Source organism: Sorex fumeus, unplaced genomic scaffold (assembly GCF_029834395.1).
Source record: "Sorex fumeus unplaced genomic scaffold, SorFum_2.1 ptg000051l, whole genome shotgun sequence".
In the NCBI taxonomy this organism is placed as follows: Eukaryota; Metazoa; Chordata; class Mammalia; order Eulipotyphla; family Soricidae; genus Sorex; species Sorex fumeus.
This window is the reverse complement of record NW_026606108.1, coordinates 37848173-37871021: the sequence shown is the minus strand read 5'-3', so window position 1 is coordinate 37871021 and position 22849 is coordinate 37848173. Positions and strand designations below refer to the sequence as shown.

At 51.6% G+C, this 22849-nt stretch overlaps 1 protein-coding gene across 1 annotated transcript in view; it reads right to left on the bottom strand.

The window, feature by feature from the left end:
• CTNNA1 (catenin alpha 1) overlaps positions 1–22346 on the bottom strand; it is a 297107-nt gene extending 274761 nt beyond the window's left edge. Inside the window, exon 1 of the mRNA XM_056124865.1 lies at positions 22250–22346. Coding sequence (XP_055980840.1) covers positions 22250–22316 — 67 coding nt within the window. The 5' untranslated portion in view covers positions 22317–22346. The remainder of the gene's footprint in view (positions 1–22249) is intronic.
• Positions 22347–22849: the final 503 nt, after the last annotated feature.

Genomic DNA, 22849 nt, shown 5'->3' with positions numbered 1-22849 from the left:
CCTTTTCTGCAGACCGGGGAAGGGGTTCTGCTGAGAGGTGACTCTGGGTTGCCTTGGCCTTAACAGCACCCTTTGGCCAAGAGCAGGTCAGGGAGCTGCGGAGGTATGACAGGGTCCCTTCCCTTGATGGACCAGTGCTGCATGTGAAGGCTGGCCTGGCACTCAGGCAGCACTAAGTCACGCCTGCCTATTAACAAACAGAAGCTCCAGCTTTTAAGGATACAAGTTTCAGATGCACAGGAGTATCCTGTTTCACCTTGGCCCCCCATCTCCAACTCCCTGGAGGATCAAGTCCTTTTCCACATTCTTCTATTCCCTTTGTAGGACTCTAGAGCTCAAGGCACCTAAATTCCTCTGACCACCTCTGAGGGTTGTTCCTGCTGTGAAATGACTCAGTCTCTCCTCCCAGCTTCTTCTGCGGGATCCCCCTGCCGCAGGGGGGTGATCTGCTCTAGGTCACCACCTCAATTCCCAGGGCCATAGATGCCACAGAAACAACAGCTGGATAACCAAGGGACATCCAAAGGTTGGAGCAGGTGGACAGCAGAGGAAGGACCTCACGGTAAAGGTTTTCTTGATCTCTACTCAAAACCAAGAAAGAGTGAGGCCATGGGTTTGATTCCTAGCATCACAAACACAAAAACAAAAACCCAGAAGGTGGTTGCATTGTGGAAGCAGGAAAGTCAGACAGACCTGGGATTAAATGTCACCTCCTCCTTAAGCTGTCACAGTCTTGACCATGTCTGAAATCCTGTTTCCTCCTCCACTCTCCGCAGTGTGATTATCCCATCCCTGGGGCTGCTGCAGCAATGCGCACCCAGCCAGGTCTCCAGCACGTATTAGTTACTCAGTAGCTGCTATAGTTACAAGTCTTAGCATTAGAAATAATACTGCTGTTACTGGTTTTGTTCACACAGCATTCGGAAGTGGTAATAGAGACAAACTTCCTTGGCCACAGACAGGGGGATGATCTGCCCAGGAAGAAACTCAGTCTCAGAAAGGAGTAGCCACTCCCCACTGGCGCCATCACGTTGACTCGTTCCTCGTGGCTCACTTTACAGGGAACAAACAGCATCTTGGAGATCTAAACCACAGAGCCTTGGGTAAAGTCCCTTCACAGTTCAATAAAAGGGTCCCTGTTCTCACTGTCGTCAGAGGCACGGGGTGACCGGAGCCTGCCCCTGAGCGCAGGACCCGGCCAAAAAGAACAGTAGTTGGCAGATACCAACAGGAGAAACCAGAGCTGCCCTCGTGGCCTTCCCCTTGGTGCCTCTGGTTCTTTGCTGCCCTCCCCCGCCCCCCCTCCTTGTTTCTAGCCCCAACCCCCATCTCTAAGGAGGAAAGTCTGGTCAAACTGAGGAAAGCAATATCATTGCTACTGGGGGGTCCTCTTCACTACATTCCTTGTTCTGGGGACCCAGATAGGATTGGAGGTCAGGGAAGTGGAGTGGCAGCCCTAGGGTACCGGGAAGGGACAGGTCCCACTCTCACCACTTCAGCACCATCATGCCACAGCCCTGCTTCTCTCTCTCTCTCTCTCTCTCTCTCTCTCTCTCTCTTTCTCTCTCTTTCTTCTGGCACAGTCTCGTCAGCCCCAGAGCCCCTTAACAGAGAGGAAAGGCTCTCTGTTTCAGCTCTCTTCCCCCGCCTCTTGCCTTCCCAGGGCAGGAAGTCCAACATTCCTGAGAGGCTCCAAGGAGAGCTCAGCCCCAGGGTGGGGTAACTCAGGATTCTCAGGGGCACATGGGCTGGGCCTAAGCTACGTGGAAGGTGAGAACATGAACCAGCTCATTAGAGCATAAATATGGACACATGGAACCCAGTGCTGGTGGAGTTTCAGGACATTCACAACCTCAGGGGAAAGAGGCAGGAGAGTGATGTCATTGCAGAGATGCTGGTGACCGGGCAGCTGCGGTCACCCCTGCCGTGGGACTGGACTGACTTCGCTGGCTTCCTTGAATTTGTGTGGGGGGTGGGGTGGGGCCACACCTAGCAATGCTTAGGGACTATTCCTGGCTCTTGTCTCAGGAGAGCATATGTAGTGTCAAGGATTCAAGCCAGGGTCAGGGGGGATTCAAGACAAGTGTCTGAACCCCTATGCTGTCTTCCCCTGACAGGACCGGGCTAGGGAAGCAGATTTCCCCTTGAGCACCTGTAGAACCCCAATGTGATCTCTCAGACTGAGAACTTCCTACATCCTCACCCACCTCCATTTTTTCTGCTTGCCTTAAACATGTACTCCTGTGCACAGGCATTCACATATGTGTGTTTTATGTGTGTGTGTCGCTTACATGCATACACACACACACTCACTGCCATCTGTTTCCATCAGCAAGGAGATTAAACTGGGCTTCCAAATAGGCTAGGGGTCTCCCCGGGGGCTGGTTCTCTCAGGGAAGGATCTGGGAAGAGGGTCTGCCTGTGTCTGTCTGTTGGCCTCTTGTGGCCAAGTGCCTCTTGATATCAAAGGTCCCACTACTGAGACAAAGATGTCTCAGCACTAGGACAGACGTGTGTGTCCTTGCAGATGAAGAGTTCCAGTTTCATACTCCCGAGAAACTGGCAAGGGCTGAGGTTGGCGGGGATCGTGATATGTGGAGGAGGACGATTTGAGTAGGGCCAGCGACTTTGGAAACTGACTCCAAGACAAATGTCATCATCATCCCCCTCTCCCCACCTCCCCCAAATAGAATGTGTCTCTCCTTCTGCATCCTGTGAGGAGAGCTGCATCTCATTTGTTAACTAAGACCTAGGAAGAACCTAGCCGGCGCTGGGGCCAAGAAAGGGTTCCAAACATGAGTGTGAATATTAACGTGATGTAAATCACATGCAAATGCGCTGAGAGCAAAAATAAATAGCCTGTGGGTTCTGAAAATGACATGAAGACAGTGGAGAAGCCACAGCCCACGGAGTGGGGTGACTTCCAGAGACTGGGTGCCTCCTGCCCAGAGACAAGATGGAAATGGTTCGTTTGACCATAAGCAGCCAACTGGAAGCATTTGTGAGAGGCAGTACAGCAGTGGCCTTTCAGGGAAGCTAACGAAGCCTGCAAGTCAGGCTCTCATTTGCACAGCCGTCCTCCAAAGCCTTGGCTTCGTTTTATTTTCACAGTCTTATGTTCCTTTTCCTTCTTTTCTCTGTTTCTTTCCTTCTTAGTTTCCTTCTTTCTTATTCTCTCCCTCCCTCCCTCCCTTTCTTCCCTTTTTTCTTCCCCTTTCCCTCCCTTTCTTCCTTCATTCCTCCTTCCCTTCCTTCCTTCTTTCTTTCTCCTTCCCTTCCCCTTCTCTTCCCTTTTTTCCCTCCCTTCCTCCCTCCCTCCTTCCTCACTCCCTCCCTCCTTCCTTCTTACCTTCCTTTCCTCCTTCCCTTCCCTTCCCCTTCCCTTTCCTTTCTTCCCTCCCTCCCTCCCTCCCTCCCTCCCTCCCTCCCTTCCTTCCTTCCTTCCTTCCTTCCTTCCTTTCTCCCTCCCTTCCTTTTATAGTTTCAGGTATCAAGCCCAAGACCTCCTATGTGCAAGATATGTGCTGTTTCATTAAGCTATCTCCCCAGCCCCTGTGATCCTTGACCTAAAAAGAACTTCCTTAAATTGTATAAGCTTTAGGACCCACAAATCCTGGTTCTACCTCTGCAATGAAGATCAGACACTTAGTAGTCTCCTTTGAGATCTCCACATCTGTGTGTCTGGCCTCCAAGCCAGAGAGATAGGTCAGGGCTGAGGTTCACCCTGGCTGGATCAGTCCCTGAGTACCTCCAGGAGTGATTCCCCCAGCACAGCTCCTCCAGCATCACCAGGTCTGACCCAGAACCCCCCTGCCCCAATACTGTCTGCCTGGCCTTGCACACCTTTCTCTGGATAGACGGCAGCATGGCCCCAAGTCTGCTCCTGGCTTCAGGACTCCACTATTTGCTGCCTTGAAGGTAGCTACTTTGTTATTAAAGGGAATGTGGCTGCTTTGCCCAAACCCTAAATGCCTCAGGAGCAGGGACCTGAAAATGAACAATCATCATCACCATCATCATCATCATCATCATCATCATCTCTTACATTTGTAAAGTCTGGGAAGGTTCCTAGTAGGAATGTGTCTCTTGTTCTTTCTAACACCCAGAGGCCCTGAGCAAGGAAACTTATTATTATGGAGATTGTTAGAGACCAGAGGTTCCCAGAGGCAAAATTTCAGAATAATAGCACCCACTGGCCACACTGTCACTGTCCAAAATCAGCTGGCAGGGCTTTATTGTTGTGCTCATTTACTCTGCACAACAGTCCCAAGGGGCAGAACCCATCATCCGCTCTCAGCCTGGTTTCAGGAGCAGAACCGCACCCAGATGTTAAGTACCTAGTCCCTGCCAGCCTAAAGCCAAGAATCAAACAAACACAGGTGATCGAACAGGGGAGTCCTTACTCTGAGAGATCGTTGCTCTGAAAGGCATCTGGGTAGATCCCCATGTGGTAGAAAATTAAATGAACTTTCATTTTAAAAAAACTTTCTTAAGCCAAAAAAGGATTCTGCTACTCATGAGCATGTGCATAGCCTTTGGCCAGGATTCAAATCTAAATGCTTTTCCCCTCTAAGCACTGTCCCCTGCCTGTGAGCTAGGAAGGACTCGCTGATGGGGGCTAGGGGCTGAGAGGGATGGGGTCAAACAGATGGGACATGGAAGGGGTTGATCCTAAGAACCAGAGTCCAGGCCACGAAGGAAGGATGAATACCACTGTTCCTGCCACTCGGGAAGTCAGCCAGACATCACCAACCTGTAAAGAACCTGGGACTCCCTTTCCTTTCCTGGGGCCTCAAGAACCAATTCTTTGACCATTTCTCTCCCCTCTTGCAATTCGTTTACAAATGAGATCAAAAGGGATGAAGATTGTGGTAAGGGCCGAAAGGTTGCTGAGTGGGCTGAGTGCATGCTGAGGGGAATCAAACCAGTAGACACAGGTTCAATCCCCAGCATTGCCTGGCTCCTGGAGCACCACTGGAAGCGACCCCTGAGCACCAGAATAGGAGTAACCCCAGAATATCACTGGGTATGCTCCCACTCCAAAAAAAAAATTATTTGGAGTGAATTATTTGATGTGAGTTTTGGGGAATGGCCATGGCCCTAAAGTAAAAGATAATGGATTAGGGGTGTCACGAATTATAAAAGTAACCTGAATCCAGGAGAGAGGATCCCAAAGGAACTCAGGCAGAGAGACAGAGCAAAGGAGGGAGAGAGGCTGTAGGAGCAATGCAACTCCCAGGAAGAAACGCGGGAAAGGCTGGAGTGAGGGGTGGAAGATGAGTATCCGGTGGAAGTTCCCAGAGGTGGTAACTGCCCATCTTGTGCACTCAAGGTCCCCAATCCAGCTACTTCCCAGAAGGTGAGGTACACATTTATGTGTGTAGAAGTGACAGTCCTGGGCTCTGGGGCCACATCACAGGGAGCTGAGTTATGGGGAACACTAGGAAAGTAGGATTTAGAGCCTCATTCTCGTGTCCTTCGCTGTGCCATGAGGACAGTCCAGGGTATAATACAATCACAGCCACCCGTCAAGGCCACACTGTGCACCAAGCTCCTGCCTCCGCCCACCTTCACACTGTAAATCAGTTTCCAATCCAGAGCGCTCCCCGCAAATGTTCCAGCTGGGAATCCTCACCTCGCAATCCTGTATGCCTGGGGGTTGGCTCAGGATTGAAATGGGCCCCTGGCCCCAGTCCTGACTCTGGCAGCCTGACATTGTTCCTGCCCCCGCCTGTGAGTGGAAGCAGCTGGGGAGCGATCACTGGTTCCCTCTGGATCATTACGGGTAGTGCGGATGGGTGACTGTCTCCTGGACACTGCCCGGCACACAGCATGTGGACCTGCTCAAGAGCAGTTGTGCAAGAAGGCATTGATGTGGGCCCCTGACAGGCAGTTGTAACTCTCAAGTCTGCCAGCCAATTACACACACACACACACACACACACACAGAGGCAGATTTGCCAGGAGGAGGCAGGTGAGCTTCTCTGGAGACCCCCTCAAAGATAGTGCCCTCCCCTGGCCAGAACGGAGCTGAGGAGACACCAGTCCTGAGCAGAGCTAGGAAATCGCATGATGTACCTTGAGAGTGATAAAAGGATAAATCAAGATTGGACTGTGTGAGTGTGTGTGTGTGTGTGTGTGTGTGTGTGTGTATGTGTTGCCAGAGATCAAACCCAGAGCCTCACACATGTTGGGCATACACATTTTCCCTGAATCACATCATATGTTTCCCCTGGTTCAAGAGAGGAATTCCTTTTTTGGAGGGGGGGAGGGCGTGGTACACACTGTATCATCTCTTTGTTCCCAAGAGAGGAATTCTTTGTTCTTTGTTTGTTAGTTTGGGGGGCCACACCCAGAGATGCTCAAGGCTTACTCCTGGCTCTGCATTCAGGAAATATTCTTAACGATTCTTGGGGGACCATATAGAATGCCATGGATTTAACCCAGGTTGGCCATGTGCAAGGTAAATGCCCGACCTGCTGTATTATCTCTCCAGCACTCCAAGAGAGGTAGTCTTGATTTGTATCTAGTAAGTCCCTTAAGAATATTGAGCCTACCTTAAAAGTTGAGGGGCCTTGGGGTCAGAGTGATAATACAGTGGGTAGGACACTTGCCTTGCTCAAGTCAACCTTGATTCTATCTCCCGCATTCCATCTGCCCCCAGGAGTGATCCCTGAGTGCAAAGCCAGGAGCAACCCCTGAGAACCACCGGGTATGGCTAAAATAAATATATACGCACACACAAAAAAATTTTGGGGACCAGAGATATAGCTTAACAGGTTGAGCACATGCATTGCATGTAGGAAGTCTGGGTTCCATTCCCAACACTGTATAGTACCCCAAACATCAACAGAGGTAACCCGCTGAACACTGAGCTATATGTGGTTCAAAGAACCACACACACCAAAAAAACTGGGTCAGAGAGGTAGTAGAGTGGATAGGGCACTTACCTTGCATGCAGCTGACCCTGCTTCAATACCCACACCCCATATGGTCTCCTAGCCCCACCAAGAGTGCTCCCTGAACACAGAGCCAGGAGTAAATCTGAGCACTGCCAGGTGTGGCCCAACCTCCCTCCCCCCCCCCCCCCCAAAAAAAAGAAAGTTGTTCTCCCTCCCTCCTTCCTGCCTCTCTTTGCTTGGATGGCCAGTAGCAGACTTCCTGGACACCTGTACGCACTTTTTTCTTCTAACACTGCCCCCAGTGAAGGAATTCAGGTTGCCCCTCTTGCTTTCCTCCCATTCCTTTCCCCCACCTTATAACACCACAGTCTTCCTCCCTTTAGCTCTCCTCCCCTCCAGCCGTACATTCTGTTTCACCTGCCACCCTCAGGCTCTTCCCCAGGCTACTGTTCTGCCACATCTGTGGAGGGCTCTATCTTCCCTGTGAACTCCTGGGCGGATACCTGGAGGAGATCCCCAGGCCCCTGACCACTCTCTCGAGTGCTTCCTATGGACAGGTGGATTTTCCCCTCCTTCCTTTTGTAGATTGTGATGATCACGCATGGTGGTGATGCGGCAGACCAAATGCACCAGAAATTACAGTATTCCTGTTGGGTCAGAGGAATCTTTGGCAGTAACAGTGCCACCAGGATCACAGTGGACTTGGGGGGCAGAGCTGGGGATCAAACTCATACTCACAAGCTTAGTGCTCTACTTCACAGCCATGCGCCAGGCCCCTAGAGGCTGACTATACAACTTGCGACCTATATTGATTGGCTGGTGTCCTCGTTTGGGGGGTGAGTGTCTCCCACTAGACTGGAGAAAGGGGGCTACACTGTTTTGTTCTCCACTGTATTCCAGAGCCTTCGCAAAAGGTCTGGTGAGTGGTGGGTGGCAGGGCAATTCTCTTTGAGCGGGCTGAATGTATGGGAGGTGTCTCCAGGGACTTGTCTTGGAAGTTGAAACTGGTGGGGCAGAAAGCTAGTATGGGGAATAAGAAGCCACTCACCCTTAAACAGTCAATCCCAGTCCAACTCCCAGCACTACAGATGGTCCCCTGAGCAACATCAGGAGTGATCCCTGAGCACAGAGTCAAGAGTAATCCCTGAGCAGAAGGCGGGTATGATGCCAATGCACACACACACATACACCCATAAAGAGAAAGTTAAATGGATCCCATCTACCCTAAATCACACCTCCCTTGAACATGGCATTGGGGTTAGACCTTCCTTAGTTCAGCAGCACCTGGGGGCCCAGGAAGGTTTCCACCCTCTCATTTGGGGGGTGAGTGCAACAAGGTTACATCTTCTCTAAGGAGGAAAGGATGGGGAGGGGGCAGAAAAGAGGGAAGGAGGGAGCTGGACAGCGCTAAGTAGGTCAAGGCCATACCCAGTCACTCTCCACTTCCCGCTTCTCTGAACTGTGACCCCTCTCAAACCTGTTCACCACCACCCACCCCCTGTCAAGGTCTCTGGGTTGTCCCAAAGCTGACTACAGGCCCAGTGAAACAGGGGGCGGGGGAGGGGGAGACGCAGAGAAGTGGGGCTTGAAAGGAGGAGGGGGTGGGGGTCGGGCCAAGGACCTAAGCTGAGCTGAAGAGGAAGCACTTGCACATATCATATTATTGGTGAAGTAAATGCAAAAGACCTGAAAGCATCTTTGAATGAGCAGCTTTTGGGGGGGGGGGGGGAGCTGCTGGAATCCCTAAATGGCTTTATTGATCGCCTGGCACTTCCTGTGGGGAGGGGCTGACCATGGAGCATAGGGTTCTCCCACACCCCTCGCTTCCACATTCCAGACATACTTCTGGTGGCTAATGGAGCTCATGCCTGCTCTGTCCCACCCCCGAGCCTGGCCCTGTGAGGCCAGAGGCTACCCTGTGAGTCTGGTGTTGAGGGAATCTCCGGGACAGGAAGGGACTCAGTGAGGAGACAGGAAAGCCTGTGGGCACTCCAGGCACCAGGGGAAGGTCACCCTGCTCCAGGGTATAAAGGGGTGCATGTGAGATTAGTACCAGGGGGTTTGCTCCATGGCTTGGAGCCCAGCCACACATGCTAGGGGAAAAGGGAGCTCAGATAGAGAAGGAAGCGCCAATTAAAGGGTGTTGGGAGGATCCTCCCAGGATGGGAGAAGCATGCTGAAAGTAGACTATAGACCAAACATGATTGCCACTCAATGCCTCTTTTGCAAACCACAACACCCAAAAGGAGAGAGAGAACAAAAGGGAATGCCCTACCACAGAGGCAGGGTAGGATGGGGGGTGGGAGGGATACTGGGACCCGTGGTGGTGGAAAATGGGCACTGGTGGAGGGATGGGTATTTGATCGTTGTATAATTGAAATCCAAGCACAAAAATTTGTAAGTCTACAACTGTACCTCATTTATTTTAAAAATAAAAATTTTAAAAAAATGCTGGAAGTCAAAATTACAGAAAAAAAAATAAAGGGGTGCATGCCTTTGGATTTGTGGCCATTTGCATACACAAATGAACAGGGTGTTTGTGTGTGTGTGTGTGTGTGTCCCCGTCCCTCAGATTGTGGGGGGGCTGGTTTCTATTGAGTCTTGCTTTTTCAAACACTAATGAGTTATCAGAATAATAATCAGCGGATGACACACTGAGGTCCCCACCTCAGGGACCTGACCATCAGAAAGCCCACTGTCTTTGTGTTTCAGAGGGTGAATGGTGGCAATAGGCCCAGAGCTGTAGGAAGAGCAGCAGCAGCATTCCCAGACCCGGCCTGCCACCTCTTCCAGAACCCTCTGCTCCCTACTTTACTACCTCAGTTTTTCAGAGACATCCCTGGAGTCCTGGGGTGAAGAGGGGCCTTCCTCATCATGCCTATACCCCAAGGCAGGCTTGCCCAGAGATGACAGGGGTACTCCCCTGGGCCCCCTACTGTAGTATTCTGAGAGGGTGTGTTGTGGGGACACATCCTTAGTCCCTGGCACACTGGAAACAGGGAAGCCAGCCCTCCTGCCAGGAGCCACCAGGGCAGACCAACCTGCTCAATGCTTCACAGATTCAGAGGCAGGCAAGTCATTCCTGGGGAACAAACTCTCGAGAAGCTTTCAGGGCCCCCGAGCTGGGATCACAAAGTCTGAAGCCCATCACTGGGGAGAGGAGGGAATCCCCTCCTACCGGGCTCAGAGCTCACTCCCTCCAGGCTGAACCAGCAGCTCCCAGGCCCATGGCCCCATCAGCACAGCAGCCAGGGAGCCTGGCCTCTTAGCGCTCGGCACACAATGAGTTCAACTAATATTAGCCTCGGCTCTGGGCCGAAAGTCTCCAGCAGGTTCCCCAGAGAGGGCTGAGTACCTTGGACCATGGGGATCAGAAGGGGCAGGGTGGGGGCAGTATGAAGCAGGTCTGGACCCCCATAAGCTGCTGGAGCATGGGGGAGGCAGGGCCCCCAGCCTGCACTGGGGTCTCTCCTTCCCTTGCCCAGCTTCCCAGGGGTGCCTCTCACTGAGCCCAGCTGATTCCTCCCTCTGTCCCAGGCAGGCCCGGGTGACCTTTCGTTCAAATCTGCAAATATATTCTTGGCGAGTCTTGGAAATTAAATTGAGCTCAACATTTGTATAGAGCTTTTCTGCAGCCAGCCCTTTACAGACATTAGCTAATTAAAGGGAGGAGGAGCTGCAGGCAGAGGGGAAGAGGGGGCGGGGGCGGGATCTGGCTTGGGCAGCCTCTTCTCCTACCCCTCTTCCTCTTCCTGCAAGGCTACACCTTCTCTAAGAAGGAAGGGAAGGAGGGGGGCGGAAAGGAGAGGAGGAGAGAGCTGGACAGATGCTGAGTAGGTCAAGGCTTTGCCCACGTCACTCTCCTCCTGCTTAAAAGTGCACAGATGAGTCTGCTATGGACACGCTGGCCACCTTCTCCCTCCTTAGCAGAGGTCAGGACCGGACTCCCGTCTTGCCCCAGACTAGGGGCACACACAGCTGGCAGCCTGCTCTCAGGACAGGGCCAAGCTCTTAGCCATCTGGGAGCCCCAAACCTTAACAGCAGCTCGAATTCCCCCAAACCTAGGAGGGGAGTCATGCCAGCACTAGCAAAGAATTCACCACAGCATGCACCCCTTGTCCCCCATCCTCACACCCCACTTGTGCTGGCAGTGAGTCAGGGAGCAGCAGAGCACCCTATAAGAGACAGGGGGAGCAATAGGATTGCGAGGAGAGAGAGAGAGAAACACACACAGAGAAGAGAGAGAGAGAGAGAGAGAGAGAGAGAGAGAGAGAGAGAGAGAGAGAGAGAGAAGGGCAAGACCAAGAGAGAAACACAGGCCAATTAAGTAGTTACAGGGATGATCTGGGGAAAGAACTGGCCACTTCTCAGACTGGCCTGTAGGTGAATGGCAAGGATGAAGACTAGAAGGGGAGACGAAACAGGAAATCATTCTTGACACAACAGTGTCAAGCCTGAGTGTTTCTTGGCCTAGCCAAGGGCAGCCCAGGTAAGAAGGAGGCCCGAGTGGGCTACAACATCCCCTTGAGACATTCTCCTCTCTGATAGAAAGGAAGCCAAGCCTGCGAGAGGAGCATCGCACCCCCAGGCCTGTCCCTCCTGCACACCCTCACTTCTGTGTCTGCCTGGTGCTGACGAGGAGGCAGCGAATGAGTCTGGAGGCCCCGCCAGGCCCAGCAGAGGGGCCTGACCTGCCCTCACTGTAATTATTTGTCTCATTAAAGATAGGCATTAAACTTCCTAAAAGCAATTAAGAATTCAGGGCCAGGGCCCCATAGCTGTGGGGACGTGGGCCACGCTGTCAACAGAGGGAGATGTCTCCAAGGGCACAAACAATACCTGCCAGCTCCCCACTCAGCCCCAGCCCCAGCAGCCGATGCCACAGAAGAGACAGGGGGAACCGGAGGCTGGAGTGGCCGGCCGACTGGCTGGCAGTGAGCCCCAGATGCTTCTTCCCTTAGTGACAGGCAGTCCCCCAGAGCCTGGTTCCTCCCTCCATCCTCCTCTCTGGTTGCAGAAAACCTCCAGCGCTTCCCAGCAAGTTACCAAGGCAACCGCAGCCCAGCAAGACTCCGAGATGCCGCAGAGCAGACACTGGCAGCGCTCCACAACAGGCTGGCAAGGGGGCTGGGGGTGGGGCGTGCTCATCTTGGGCCAGAGGCATCAGGCCAGAGCAGACACCCCCTTCCTCCCCATCTAGCTGCCCCCACCCCCAATGTATCTTCCTGAAGTTTATTTTTATTTTATTTTAATTTTTTTTGTGGTGGCGGTTGTTTTATGGGAGCCACACCTGGCAGTGCTCAGGGCTTACTCCTGGCTCTGCGTCCCAGGATCATTTCTGGCAGGGTTCAGGGCATCATACGTGACGCCAGGGATCAAACCCAGGTCGGTTTCATGCACGGCAAGTGTGCCCACAGTATTATCTCCTCCAGCCCAGTTTTTGGATTTAAACAGCATTGTCTAAACAGCTTTGTCCAAACATCTGAGATCCCCCTGCCATTAGATTTAGGGTGGGGTGGGGGCAGGCACACTTTCACACACACCCCAGCCCTGGGTCTGCTGCCTTTGAAGGGATCTACTCCCTTCCTAGGGAAGCAGTTGGCTGAAGGGGCAGGAGTAGGAACTCGGAAAACCCTCGTAAGGGGATAGGCTCCTGGATTGAACCTTCCTCAGACTGTAATTTAGGGCCGTCACTTCTCAGGTGCCTTATCCCAAGTGGAATCCCCTGATGAATTCCCTGAACTTAATATCTTCCATTTACCGGGCCTGGGCAGAGCCTGGCACCAAGTCAGTTTCTGGGAAAAATTGATGCTGTTAAAATGTCATCATTGTTATTACTATCTTAATTACTATTATTAAATTGTGACTCTGTTTACTCATCTGTAAAATAGGAATCAAGATTCAATGGGTTGTTTGAAGATTACAAGATAAAGCAAGTGAATGCATAGACCGACACTTCCCATAATGTAGGATTCCCGCCTCTCGCTTTCTGCCTCCAGCCTTGAGATCATATACCCACAGCCACAGAACTGACTCAAAGAAATTCCCTAAGCAGTAGAGGTGGTGAAGATGAAGCTTCTGGAATTGCAGTGGCAGTGGCGAGAGGTCATTCATCCTGATGGCCATGCCACTGAGCTTTGATTTCACTTCTAGCCCAGGAATGAGTTTTTGACTCCTGTGTTTTGGGAGCCTGAGGGTCCCCAAGGAGCATCCTGGAGAAAGGGGGTCTATAGTCACTCCAAATGGAAAAAGCTATGTATGGACACTGAAAATCTGATGCTAGACTGGTGGTGGTGTGGGTGGAGAAAGGGGATGATAAGGCAGAGAATGAACAAGGGAGCATGTGGGGTACAGAGTCCCTGAAAGGTTCCACTCTTTGGGTGGTCCAGCAGAGGCTTCATTTGCATAGAAATCTCAGGTTGAGCAACTGTCCAGGGCTCCCAACTCCTCACCCCTTCCTCCTGAAGGCCCCATGCTTGAATGCTCATGTATTTTGTTTGTTTGTTTTTCTATTTGTTTTTGGTGCCTGGGATCAAAAGTGGGGGCCTCACACTGAGCTGTGTCCATGCACATGGGCTGTGGATCATGTTTTTATCCTTTGACCTACACAAAAATAGATTGCCTGGGGGTGCAGTCTCTTTCAGCTTGGCCATTTGCACACATTTGCACCTCACTGGCCCAGGAGCCCAGAGGTCGAATTGTTGAGTGTTTCAGGGGTCTTTGCAAAGTACCACAAGCCAAAGGGTCAATGAAACTGCAGCTGGAAAAGCAGGGAGGTAGGAAAAACAAGCAAGTCATGGGATTTGCTTCTCTTAATTTCGGAATCAGAGAAGGTCCCTGCCCTCCCTCTATTGCCCGGCCAACACCTCTGTAGGAACAGGCAAGGACTGTCAGGACCCTGAAGACAGTGGTGTGTGTGTGTGTGTGTGTGTGTGTGTGTGTGTTGGACGGCGGGGAGGAGGTTGCAGTTCTGGGGCCAGAATCCCAAGCTAGGCCTACTCCTTCCCCTAACTCTTCGCAGGCCTGAAGACCCATGCCTTAGTGTTCACAGCACACTCACACCCCTGCCTTGTCAGGGTGGAGGGGACCCTGCCACCAGACTCTGGGTGCAGGGTCCAGATAGCAGTTCTGGGGGAACTTGAACATGGCCTTCCTGCCTCGGAAGAAACTCATAGTCTGTGCCCTCAGCCTGCTGGAAGACAAAGCCTTTGTCTCCAGCCCAAGAGATCTATTGCACACCAGCCACTAAGTTCAGGGACAAACCGCCCCTCCCCCCACACACCCTAAGGACAGGAGGGCTTAAGGAGCTGGGAGCCCAGCGGCCAGCAAGCCTTTTCTCAGGGTTGTGTAACCTGATCCAGGCATCTGACTCTCCCCTGCCCGAAAATCAATTACTGAGAAGAAGGAATTCCTGAGGGTCAGATGGCTAAGGGGCGGAGAGGCGATCCAGGAACCCTGAAGAGACAGCTAGAAAGAACGCAGGACTCAGGCCCTGAAAGCCTCCCCACTTCTGGGCTTTTCCTCCTGGCAGCTGCTGCCCAGAAAGTCCCAGCTTTGTGGCTAGGGCTCAAGAATGAGGCGCACCCACCGACTGCTCTGTACCCCCTGTCCCGGATTTCCATCTGACTCCAGGAACGATGAGAGAGAAAAGGCCTTTTTTTCTTTATTATGATGGGAAATCTAGTGGCCAGGACATTGGCAATCACAGCACACACCGATCCAGAAAGCATCTGAAAACAATTCAGCTCTCCAGAGACAGACAAACCAAGGCCCGCTGCTGGGGACTGACAAGGGGACAGGCGCTGCTTGATCCCTAAGAGAAACCCAGCTGGAAACTTGGCGGCTCCTGACTGTAGACCCGCCTTAGCGGATCTTCCAGACGCAGAGGTTCAAGGGGGTTCAGGGACGAGTCAGAAAAGCTGGTTTTATCTCGTCTCTGTCTCTGCTGCTGGGAAAAGATTGCTCTCAAGCAAAAGATTGTTCTATGATCCAGCTCTCAGAGGGTCTGCTCTGGCCTCAGATTGACAGGTGGACAGAAAAAAAAATTCCCAACGTTCTCAGAGGCCCTGCGGAAGCAGCCACGCAGAATCCCCTCCTGGGATGACCCGGGAGCGCCCCCTGCTGTCTATCTTGGCTGAAGTCGGTTGGCACGAGGAAAGAAGGACTGTCAGATGTGACCACCTTTATGCACTCTGAAATACACAGCCAGAGCCGGCACAAAGAGGTTTCCCCGAGAGCAGAATGTTCAAGGAGCAGTCGGCCCAAGGGCACGACTCACGCCGGAGCCCTGCCACTGGCCTCTGGGCACGTGACCTCGCTGAGACCCGTGCCAGGATTCAGGGAAGCAAAATGAGCCTCCCCAGGAGGCCATATTACTCCCAGTAAATCATCTTTAAGTGTGTGTGGGAGGGAGATGTGCCAGTACGAGGAACACAGGAGATCCCGCTTCTCCCCAGCAACCCCCAGTGCTAGGGGGACATGTCCAGATTTACCGCTGGCAAATAGCACCCGCTGCTCCCCAGGGGATGTGGGCTGCCTATCTGGAAAGGCAAGAAGGAGTCTTCAGGGCCCTTAGCACCCACTGCCTATGAACTCCAGGGTTGCCCCAGCCTCCTGACCACTCTCTCCTCCCCACTGCCAGCTCTTCCTTCCATCCTACTGAAGTTTGTCTTGCTGCGCCCCATATAGGGGCATTTGGAAAAGCGGAGGGCAGAAAGAGGAAGAAAAGCAAGCAGCAGGTTGACACTCAAGAGACCAAAGGACTGTGTGTGAGAGAGCCCAGCTGAGCGGCTAGAGAGGTGAGCAGCCACCTCTGCTCATCGACACTCACACACACACACACACACACACACACGCTCACACACACTTGCTCATACACACACTGTCAACACGATCACTCACACACCCTCATCCACTTTCACTCACACATACACACACCCTCACACACTCATACACATACTTGCTCATACACACAGTCAGCACACTCACACCCACTCACTCACACACTCACACCCACGCTTGCTCATACTTACAGTCAGCACACTCACACATGTACACACACACAGTTGTCACACACTCACACACACTTTTACATTCATTTACACTCAAAACATATACACACACATACAGACTCACAGCCTCTCTCTCTCTCTCTCACACACACACACACACACACACGCACGCACGCACGCACGCGCGCACGTGCATGCCCCACACTCAGAGACAGGCCCGACTGTGAGGGGGCATCAGTCATCAGTCCCCTCTTGGCTCACAGAGCTCGATCCCCACCAAATCGTTGTCATTGTCGCTCCCTCTTTGCATCCCCCCTGCTGTCTTTCACCTCTAGGTTTTTGTGCTTTCCAAACAGTACCCTCCCTGAGGAATGCGAGCTAGTCCTCAGCCCCCCTCCATTCCCTTCTCCTCTGCCTCTTTCATCACTGCCAATGACAGCTGCCAAAACAGCTCTTCTCGCCCCAGCATTGGGCTCACCCCAAGAGGAGATGCTTATGGGTGGGGGGCTGGGATGACAGTTGGGACGCAGGCCTGCTGGAGCATCATTTCCAGCAATGCCAATGCCCTTTGCTTCCCTTTTTCTGCAAATTAAAGAGGGGACAGGAGAGTTCTCCCTGCCAATCCACTATGCCGTCACCCAGCTTCTTCCAGTCGTGCCCAGGCTGCTCCCAGAGGTGCCCTCCCGAGAGAGCTCTATCCCTCAGACCTTGGGAAGTCACTTCAGGATAACTCACCCCGAAAGACAGATCCGCTCCTGGAATGCAGGGCGACAGTGATGGATTCGCCCACACACCAGCAAACTACTTCCATTAACTCCTATGTCCAAATCATTTCTTTAAATCACTAAGGATGTGGCTGGGGAGGGGAAGGCCTGTCGGTGACATCAATCTGCAGTGGAGATTCCTGCTTCAGACCTCACCGGGCCTAGGCAGGACCAATTCCATGTGTATGCCCCCGGGGGCTTCTGGGGCAGAACTATGGAAATGGGTCCTCACCCTGGCCCCCTAGCCCTTACGGCCCCCCACCCCAGCTTTCTCTGATCAAAGTTATTTTCCACCCTCCCCCACCCTTGGGTCCTTGGAAAGACAACAAAGATCTAGCACATACCCCTCCTTGGTGATTTCAGGGCTCTGGCTGCTAGAGGGCAGGGCATCGCTGCTCCTGGGGCCATGACAAGCCCCCAGAAGGAAAGACTCGCCCGTGGGACCCTGGGAACAGGCACACTCTGTACTGCAGCTCCTGGAGAACCCAGTCTTTCTTCAATGACCTAGCTTATGCCCTCAGTTTATGAGCAAGGGGGGACTCAGAGGGGCCAACTGGCCCAAAGCCACTAGCTAGAGAGTGCATCTCAGGGCTTCCATCTCTTAAAACCTGCCTTCCGGAGGTGGCGCCCTGCTAGGGGACTTCAATTGTTGAGTGTCCACTGACCCTTGGCTCTGGAGCACCAGATCACTGACTCAAACCCAGAGTTCTAGCCCTGCCCGACTTACACTGCCTCCCTCCCTCCACTGACCTGCAACTGGGAGAGCTGTACGTTTTGGGGTGGGCCAGAAGGGGCCTGGAAGGCAGAAGGGACAGAAAAGAGACATGCTGGCATTTCTCCAGGGCCCAGGAAGGGAGCTGGGCAGAAGGGCTTGATAGGTAATGTGAAAAGGCCAAGTCGGGTGCCATGTGGTCTGGCTGTGGTGCCCTGAGCACTTCTCCCTTCCTTCCTTCTCCCCATCTCTCTCAGATCCCCCTGGTCTCCATAAGTGTCTTGCCCGCCAGGGCCTGCCCCCCCCCCATGAAGGGACTAGGGTGCAGAGAGAGTAGGGCCCTGCCTGCTGGTTCCGGAGCCTGTTCCAGCAGCAGCAGGCCGGGGAGCTGGCAGCACAGCCCACTGCAGGAGCAGCCTGTGAGGTTGTGGAGCAGCAGATTGGAGAGGGTTCCCCACAGCCTGCAGCTGAGGAGCCAGGATGGGAAAAAAAAACAGAGGAGGCCTCCCAGCTCTTGGCCCAGCAGTTGACTGACAGGATCCTGGACTACAGGTGCCCAGATGGGTTCTCTGGCTGGAAGGAGAAAAGGCAGCCTTAGCCAGCCCTGTGACTCGAAGGGTGGTTGGCACTCAACCAATCTCAGGCCCTGAAGAAACACGGGGCAGGCGGGCAGGACTCACTGGTTTCCTCCATGCCTCTTAGCAGCAGAAAGTCACACGTTTCTCAGGGGGTTCACTGAAGGTCAGGGGACAGAGTGTCTTTCCCTTCTGACATCTGTAGACCTGCCAGTATTTGCAGTTATCCTCATGAGATGCCAAGAGGAGCAAGACACAAACGCCTGCGAGTAGGTTCAGGGCATCCTTTGAGAACAGTGCCAGGTTACCCAGGGCATGGCTGCTGCAAATACTTCCTCTGTACCTCTGAGCTACAGGACCCAAAGTCCACAGTGACGAGCAGGAGTATAAGCCAATGCAGAACCAGACTCAGGGCTAAATGGTGCTCAGGGACCCCCTAGATTCCAGGTCAATGACCCACACCCCTTATTTGGTAACAGAATGAAGTACAACTTCGAAATTTGAAAGGAGGTAGGAGAGAGATTTTCCAGGCACAAATGCTCAAGAAATGCTGGAATTCACTTCAAAGGAGTTCAGTGTCCTCTATTTTGAAGAGAGCAAGAAGGTGATTGCTAGGGAAGGGGGCTGAGAAGGAGGGATCTTGGCATTTCAGCCAAGGTGATCAGGGGGCCTGTTCTGGCATCTCTACCAAAATAGGGACGGGAGCTGAGGTTTCTTTCAGATGAACCTCCCACTCTGGCATGAATCATTCTCAGGACACCTATGAGGCTACCTGGGCCTGATCTCGTCTAGACGCTTCCTCTCCAGCTGAGGCCAGGAAGCTGGTTTCAGACGCCACCTCCCTCTTCACAGCACTGCTATTAAGGAGCCTGATTAGCAGAACCCCATGCCGGGCTGCTAATGGGTTGGAGACATTAAGTATAAATGCTTTCCCAGACATCGGCATGAACAGATCCCGGGAAGAAACAAATATTTTAATCTCAAAAAAATAGAAGTATAGGGGGAGGGATGTGCAGTTCCCACTGTTTATTCTGCGCTTATTGCTCTCCCATTCTCCATGGGGAACACTGTGTGTGGTGCTCAGTGCCCTGAGGAGGCGTGTGGCAAGGGGACATTCTTCCCTCACTCATCCAGCTCTACAGGAGTGGACAAGATCCTTAAACAACTGCAGGGAGGGAGATTCCTGGGATTGCCTGGTCAATAGCCCTTAGAGTCGGGAAATCCTTAGCTTCTAATTTGAATCAATCTTATGATAAGTTGAGGCATGTTTCTTTGTGTTTGGGGGATGGCAGGAGCACAGAGGCCTTGAATGGAGGATTAGGAATATGCCACATTTAGAAACTAATTAGTTACATTGGCCAGTGGTTGTCCCCATATGGTTGAGGCCACCAGGCCTCAAGCAGAATCTGCAAATGTGCAATATTCATCCCTACCCAAGAAATGTAAATGCTCAGTCCCCACTCGAGATCCACTGAGTTAGCAAACTCAGGTATGACAAACTGGATTTCTGCTTTTTGTTTTTTTGGGGGGACACACTCAGAGGTACTTTCAAGGCAAAAGCCCTACCTTCTGTTCTATCGCTCTGGCCACCTGGATTTCTGCTTTAACAGATATTTCAAAGGGTTCCTATGTGCTTTAAGTTGTGGCTTTTGGTGCTATGTCTGAGATGAAAGGTGAATGTAAAGAGAATTAGGACAGGATGCAAAAAGATGGAACTTTGCCATTGTGGAAATGGAAAGTCAGGCCCCAGAGAAGGCCTCTGATTCCCCAGGGCTGTAAATGTCAGAGCTGTGGCTAAGTGAACCTGGGCAGAGGAGTGTGTGTGTGTGTGTGTGTGTGTGTGTGTGTGCGCGCGCGCGCACACGCGCACATGCATGGGGAGACCCAACCTCCACCAAAATCCAGACTTTTAACTCACCTGTAATAATAAATATTTGATCACTTGAACTGAAGGGCATTCCTAGAAGCAAGAAATGAACAAGTCTCTTCCTAACTAGAACCACAAGATCAAGAATGGGGGCCAAGAATCAGGCTCAGTAGTAAAACTCCTGGATGCAGCTCTGGCACTGTCCCACAGTAGCAAGCCTGACCCCTGAATGATAAGATCCACAGCACCAAGCAACCAAGTGTGTGCAGGACTGCAGTCAAGTGGACCACCCCAGAACTGAAACAATGATGGCAAACAGTCATTCATTCACTCTTTTATGGAAGGGGACACACTGCAAATGCTCAGGGAACACTCTAAGCAGTACAGGGGGACCATATGTGGTGCCAGGGATTGAACCAGGGCCAACCACACACAAGGCAAGCACTTAAACATCTGCACTATCTCTATAACTCTCAGCAATTCATTTCATTTATTTTTCTTCTTTTTGGGTCACACCCAGCAATGCTCAGGGGTTACTCCTGGATTTGCACTCAGGAATCACTGGCGGTGCTCGGTGGATCATATGGGATGGTGGGAATCAAACCCGGGTTGGCCGCGTGCAAGGCAAACACCCTACCCGTTGTGTTATTGCTCCAGCCCCAGCAATGCATTTCAAAGAAAATGGTTTCTAGAGCCAGAGAGATAGGGCCAGACAGTAGGTAAGTCACTTGCCATGCATGTACCCATAATGCCTGCAACCCTGGTTAGAATCCCCGGTACTATATGTAGTCCCATGAATACTGCTGGGGCCACTCCTGAGTTTAGAACTAGGAATAACCTCTGAGCACCTCTTGATCAGGAAGGAAGGAAGGAAGGAAGGAAGGAAGGAAGGAAGGAAGGAAGGGGGAAGGGGAGGAGAAAAGGGGAGGGAGGGTTGAAAGGAGGGAGGGTTGAAGGGAGGAAGGAAGGAAAGGAAGGAAGGAAGGAAGGAAGGAAGGAAGGAAGGAAGGAAGGAAAGAAGGAAGGAAGGAAGAAAGGGGTAGGGAGGAGGGAGGTGGGGGAGGGGGAGAGAGGGAGAAGGAGGGAGGAGGGAGGGGGATGGAGAGAGGGTCGAAGGGAGGGAGGTTTGAAGGAAGGGAGGTAAGAAGGAAGGAAAGGAGGGAGGGAGGGAAGAAGGAAGGAAGGAAGGAAGGAAGGAAGGAAGGAAGGAAGGAAGGAAGGAAAGAAGGGAGGGAGGGAGGGAAGATGGAAGGAAGGAAGGAAGGAAGGAAGGAAGGAAGGAAGGAAGGGAAACGGTCTCTACCTGAATAGAAAAGAAGCCCCATCTGAACACCTGTAAGCCTGTGAGCCCATGTATCTGCCATCTTCCTCCACCCATCCCTCCTATTTCCCCACCCACAAGCATGTTCAGTAACTGCTCTATGTGAAATGTGGACTGAATGTTCTATCAAGGAGAATCACCAGATCTCAATAAAGTATTTTTAATTCTTTTACTCACCTAATAAAATAAGTAAAACATACTTCAGATACTGCTAATTGCTTTGGATAAACAACCAAGTAGGGTTTAAGATACTTGGATGAGGAGAACAGGGGTCAAGAAAACTTATTCTCAGTACCATCTCACACCTGTGAGAATGGCATATGTCGAACAGTCTAGAAACAGTCAGTGTTAACGGGGTTTGGTGAGAGAAACTCTCATCCACTCTTTGTGAGAATGTTGTCTGGTTCAGCCTCTATGAAAAGCAATATGAAACTTTCTCCAAAAAACAGGGATAGAGTTCCCAAATGAGCCAGCAGTAATCGCAGGACTTCTTGGCATCTATCCCCAAAACAAAAACATTTATTCAAAAGGATATGTGCACACCTAGGTTCACTGCCACACTTAGTACAGTAGCCAACACATGGAAACAACCCAAATGCTCAACCATAGATGAATGGATCAAAAAGCTATGGTACATACACACTGGAATACTATGCAGCTCTAGAAAGAACAAAATCATGCAATTTGAACTACAGGATATTATGCTGAGTGAGGTAGTAAGAAAGAGATAGACACACAATGATCTCTCTCATATGTGGGACTTAGGATTCACAACAAGGCAACAACAAAGGGTCAAAGGCAACACCACAGGGAGAACTGATCCACACAATTGAGTTGGTGGGGGAGGGGGGTTGCTGAAAGGAAGGGGCACTGGGGGAAGGGAGGTGGGTATACCGGTGATGGATGTGGTGTTGGAATTATGCACATGAGAAACCAACATTAACAATATTGTAAATCACAGAACCTCAATCTGTTAAAAAAAAAAAAGAAAAGAAAAGAAAAAAGGAAAGGAAAGGAAAGGAAAGGAAAGGAAAGGAAAGGAAAGGAAAGGAAAGGAAAGGAAAGGAAAGGAAAGAAAAGGAAAAAGAAAACTTACTCTTGGGAGGCAGCACTGAGCTTGAAGGAAGTGAAAGGGTTGGACACACAGGTGTCAGAATGGACATCACCACAAAGCCCTGAAGTGGCAGTATTTAGTCAGGAGTCCAGCCTTGCTGAAGTAGAGTATACCAGAGAGGTGGGCAGTGAGAATGAAAACTGGTGCTGCAGTCACATAAGGCCCTGTAAGATGGTGACAAGGATTTCAATTTCATTTTGAATCAGAATAGGAGCCACTAGAAGGTTCTAAACAGAGGAGTGACATATTATGATTTCACTGGATTACTCTGGCTACCAGGATAAGAACAAATTGTAGTGAGAAGGGGGCAGGGCTGTAGTGCAGTGGGTAGGGCATTTGCCTTGCATGTACAACCTGGCTTCGATCCTTGGCAAACCAACCTCAGAGTCCACCAGGGGTGATCCCTGAGTACAAAGCCATGAGTAAGCATTGAACACTGCCAGATGTGACTCAAAAACAAACAAAAAAATTGTAGGAGGTAGAGCAAATCTGGAAAACCATGTCAAAAGATGACAATGGAAGCTTCTAATTTCCCCCAAAATTCATTTTCTCCTGCCATATTGGAGTTGAGCACAAGGTTAC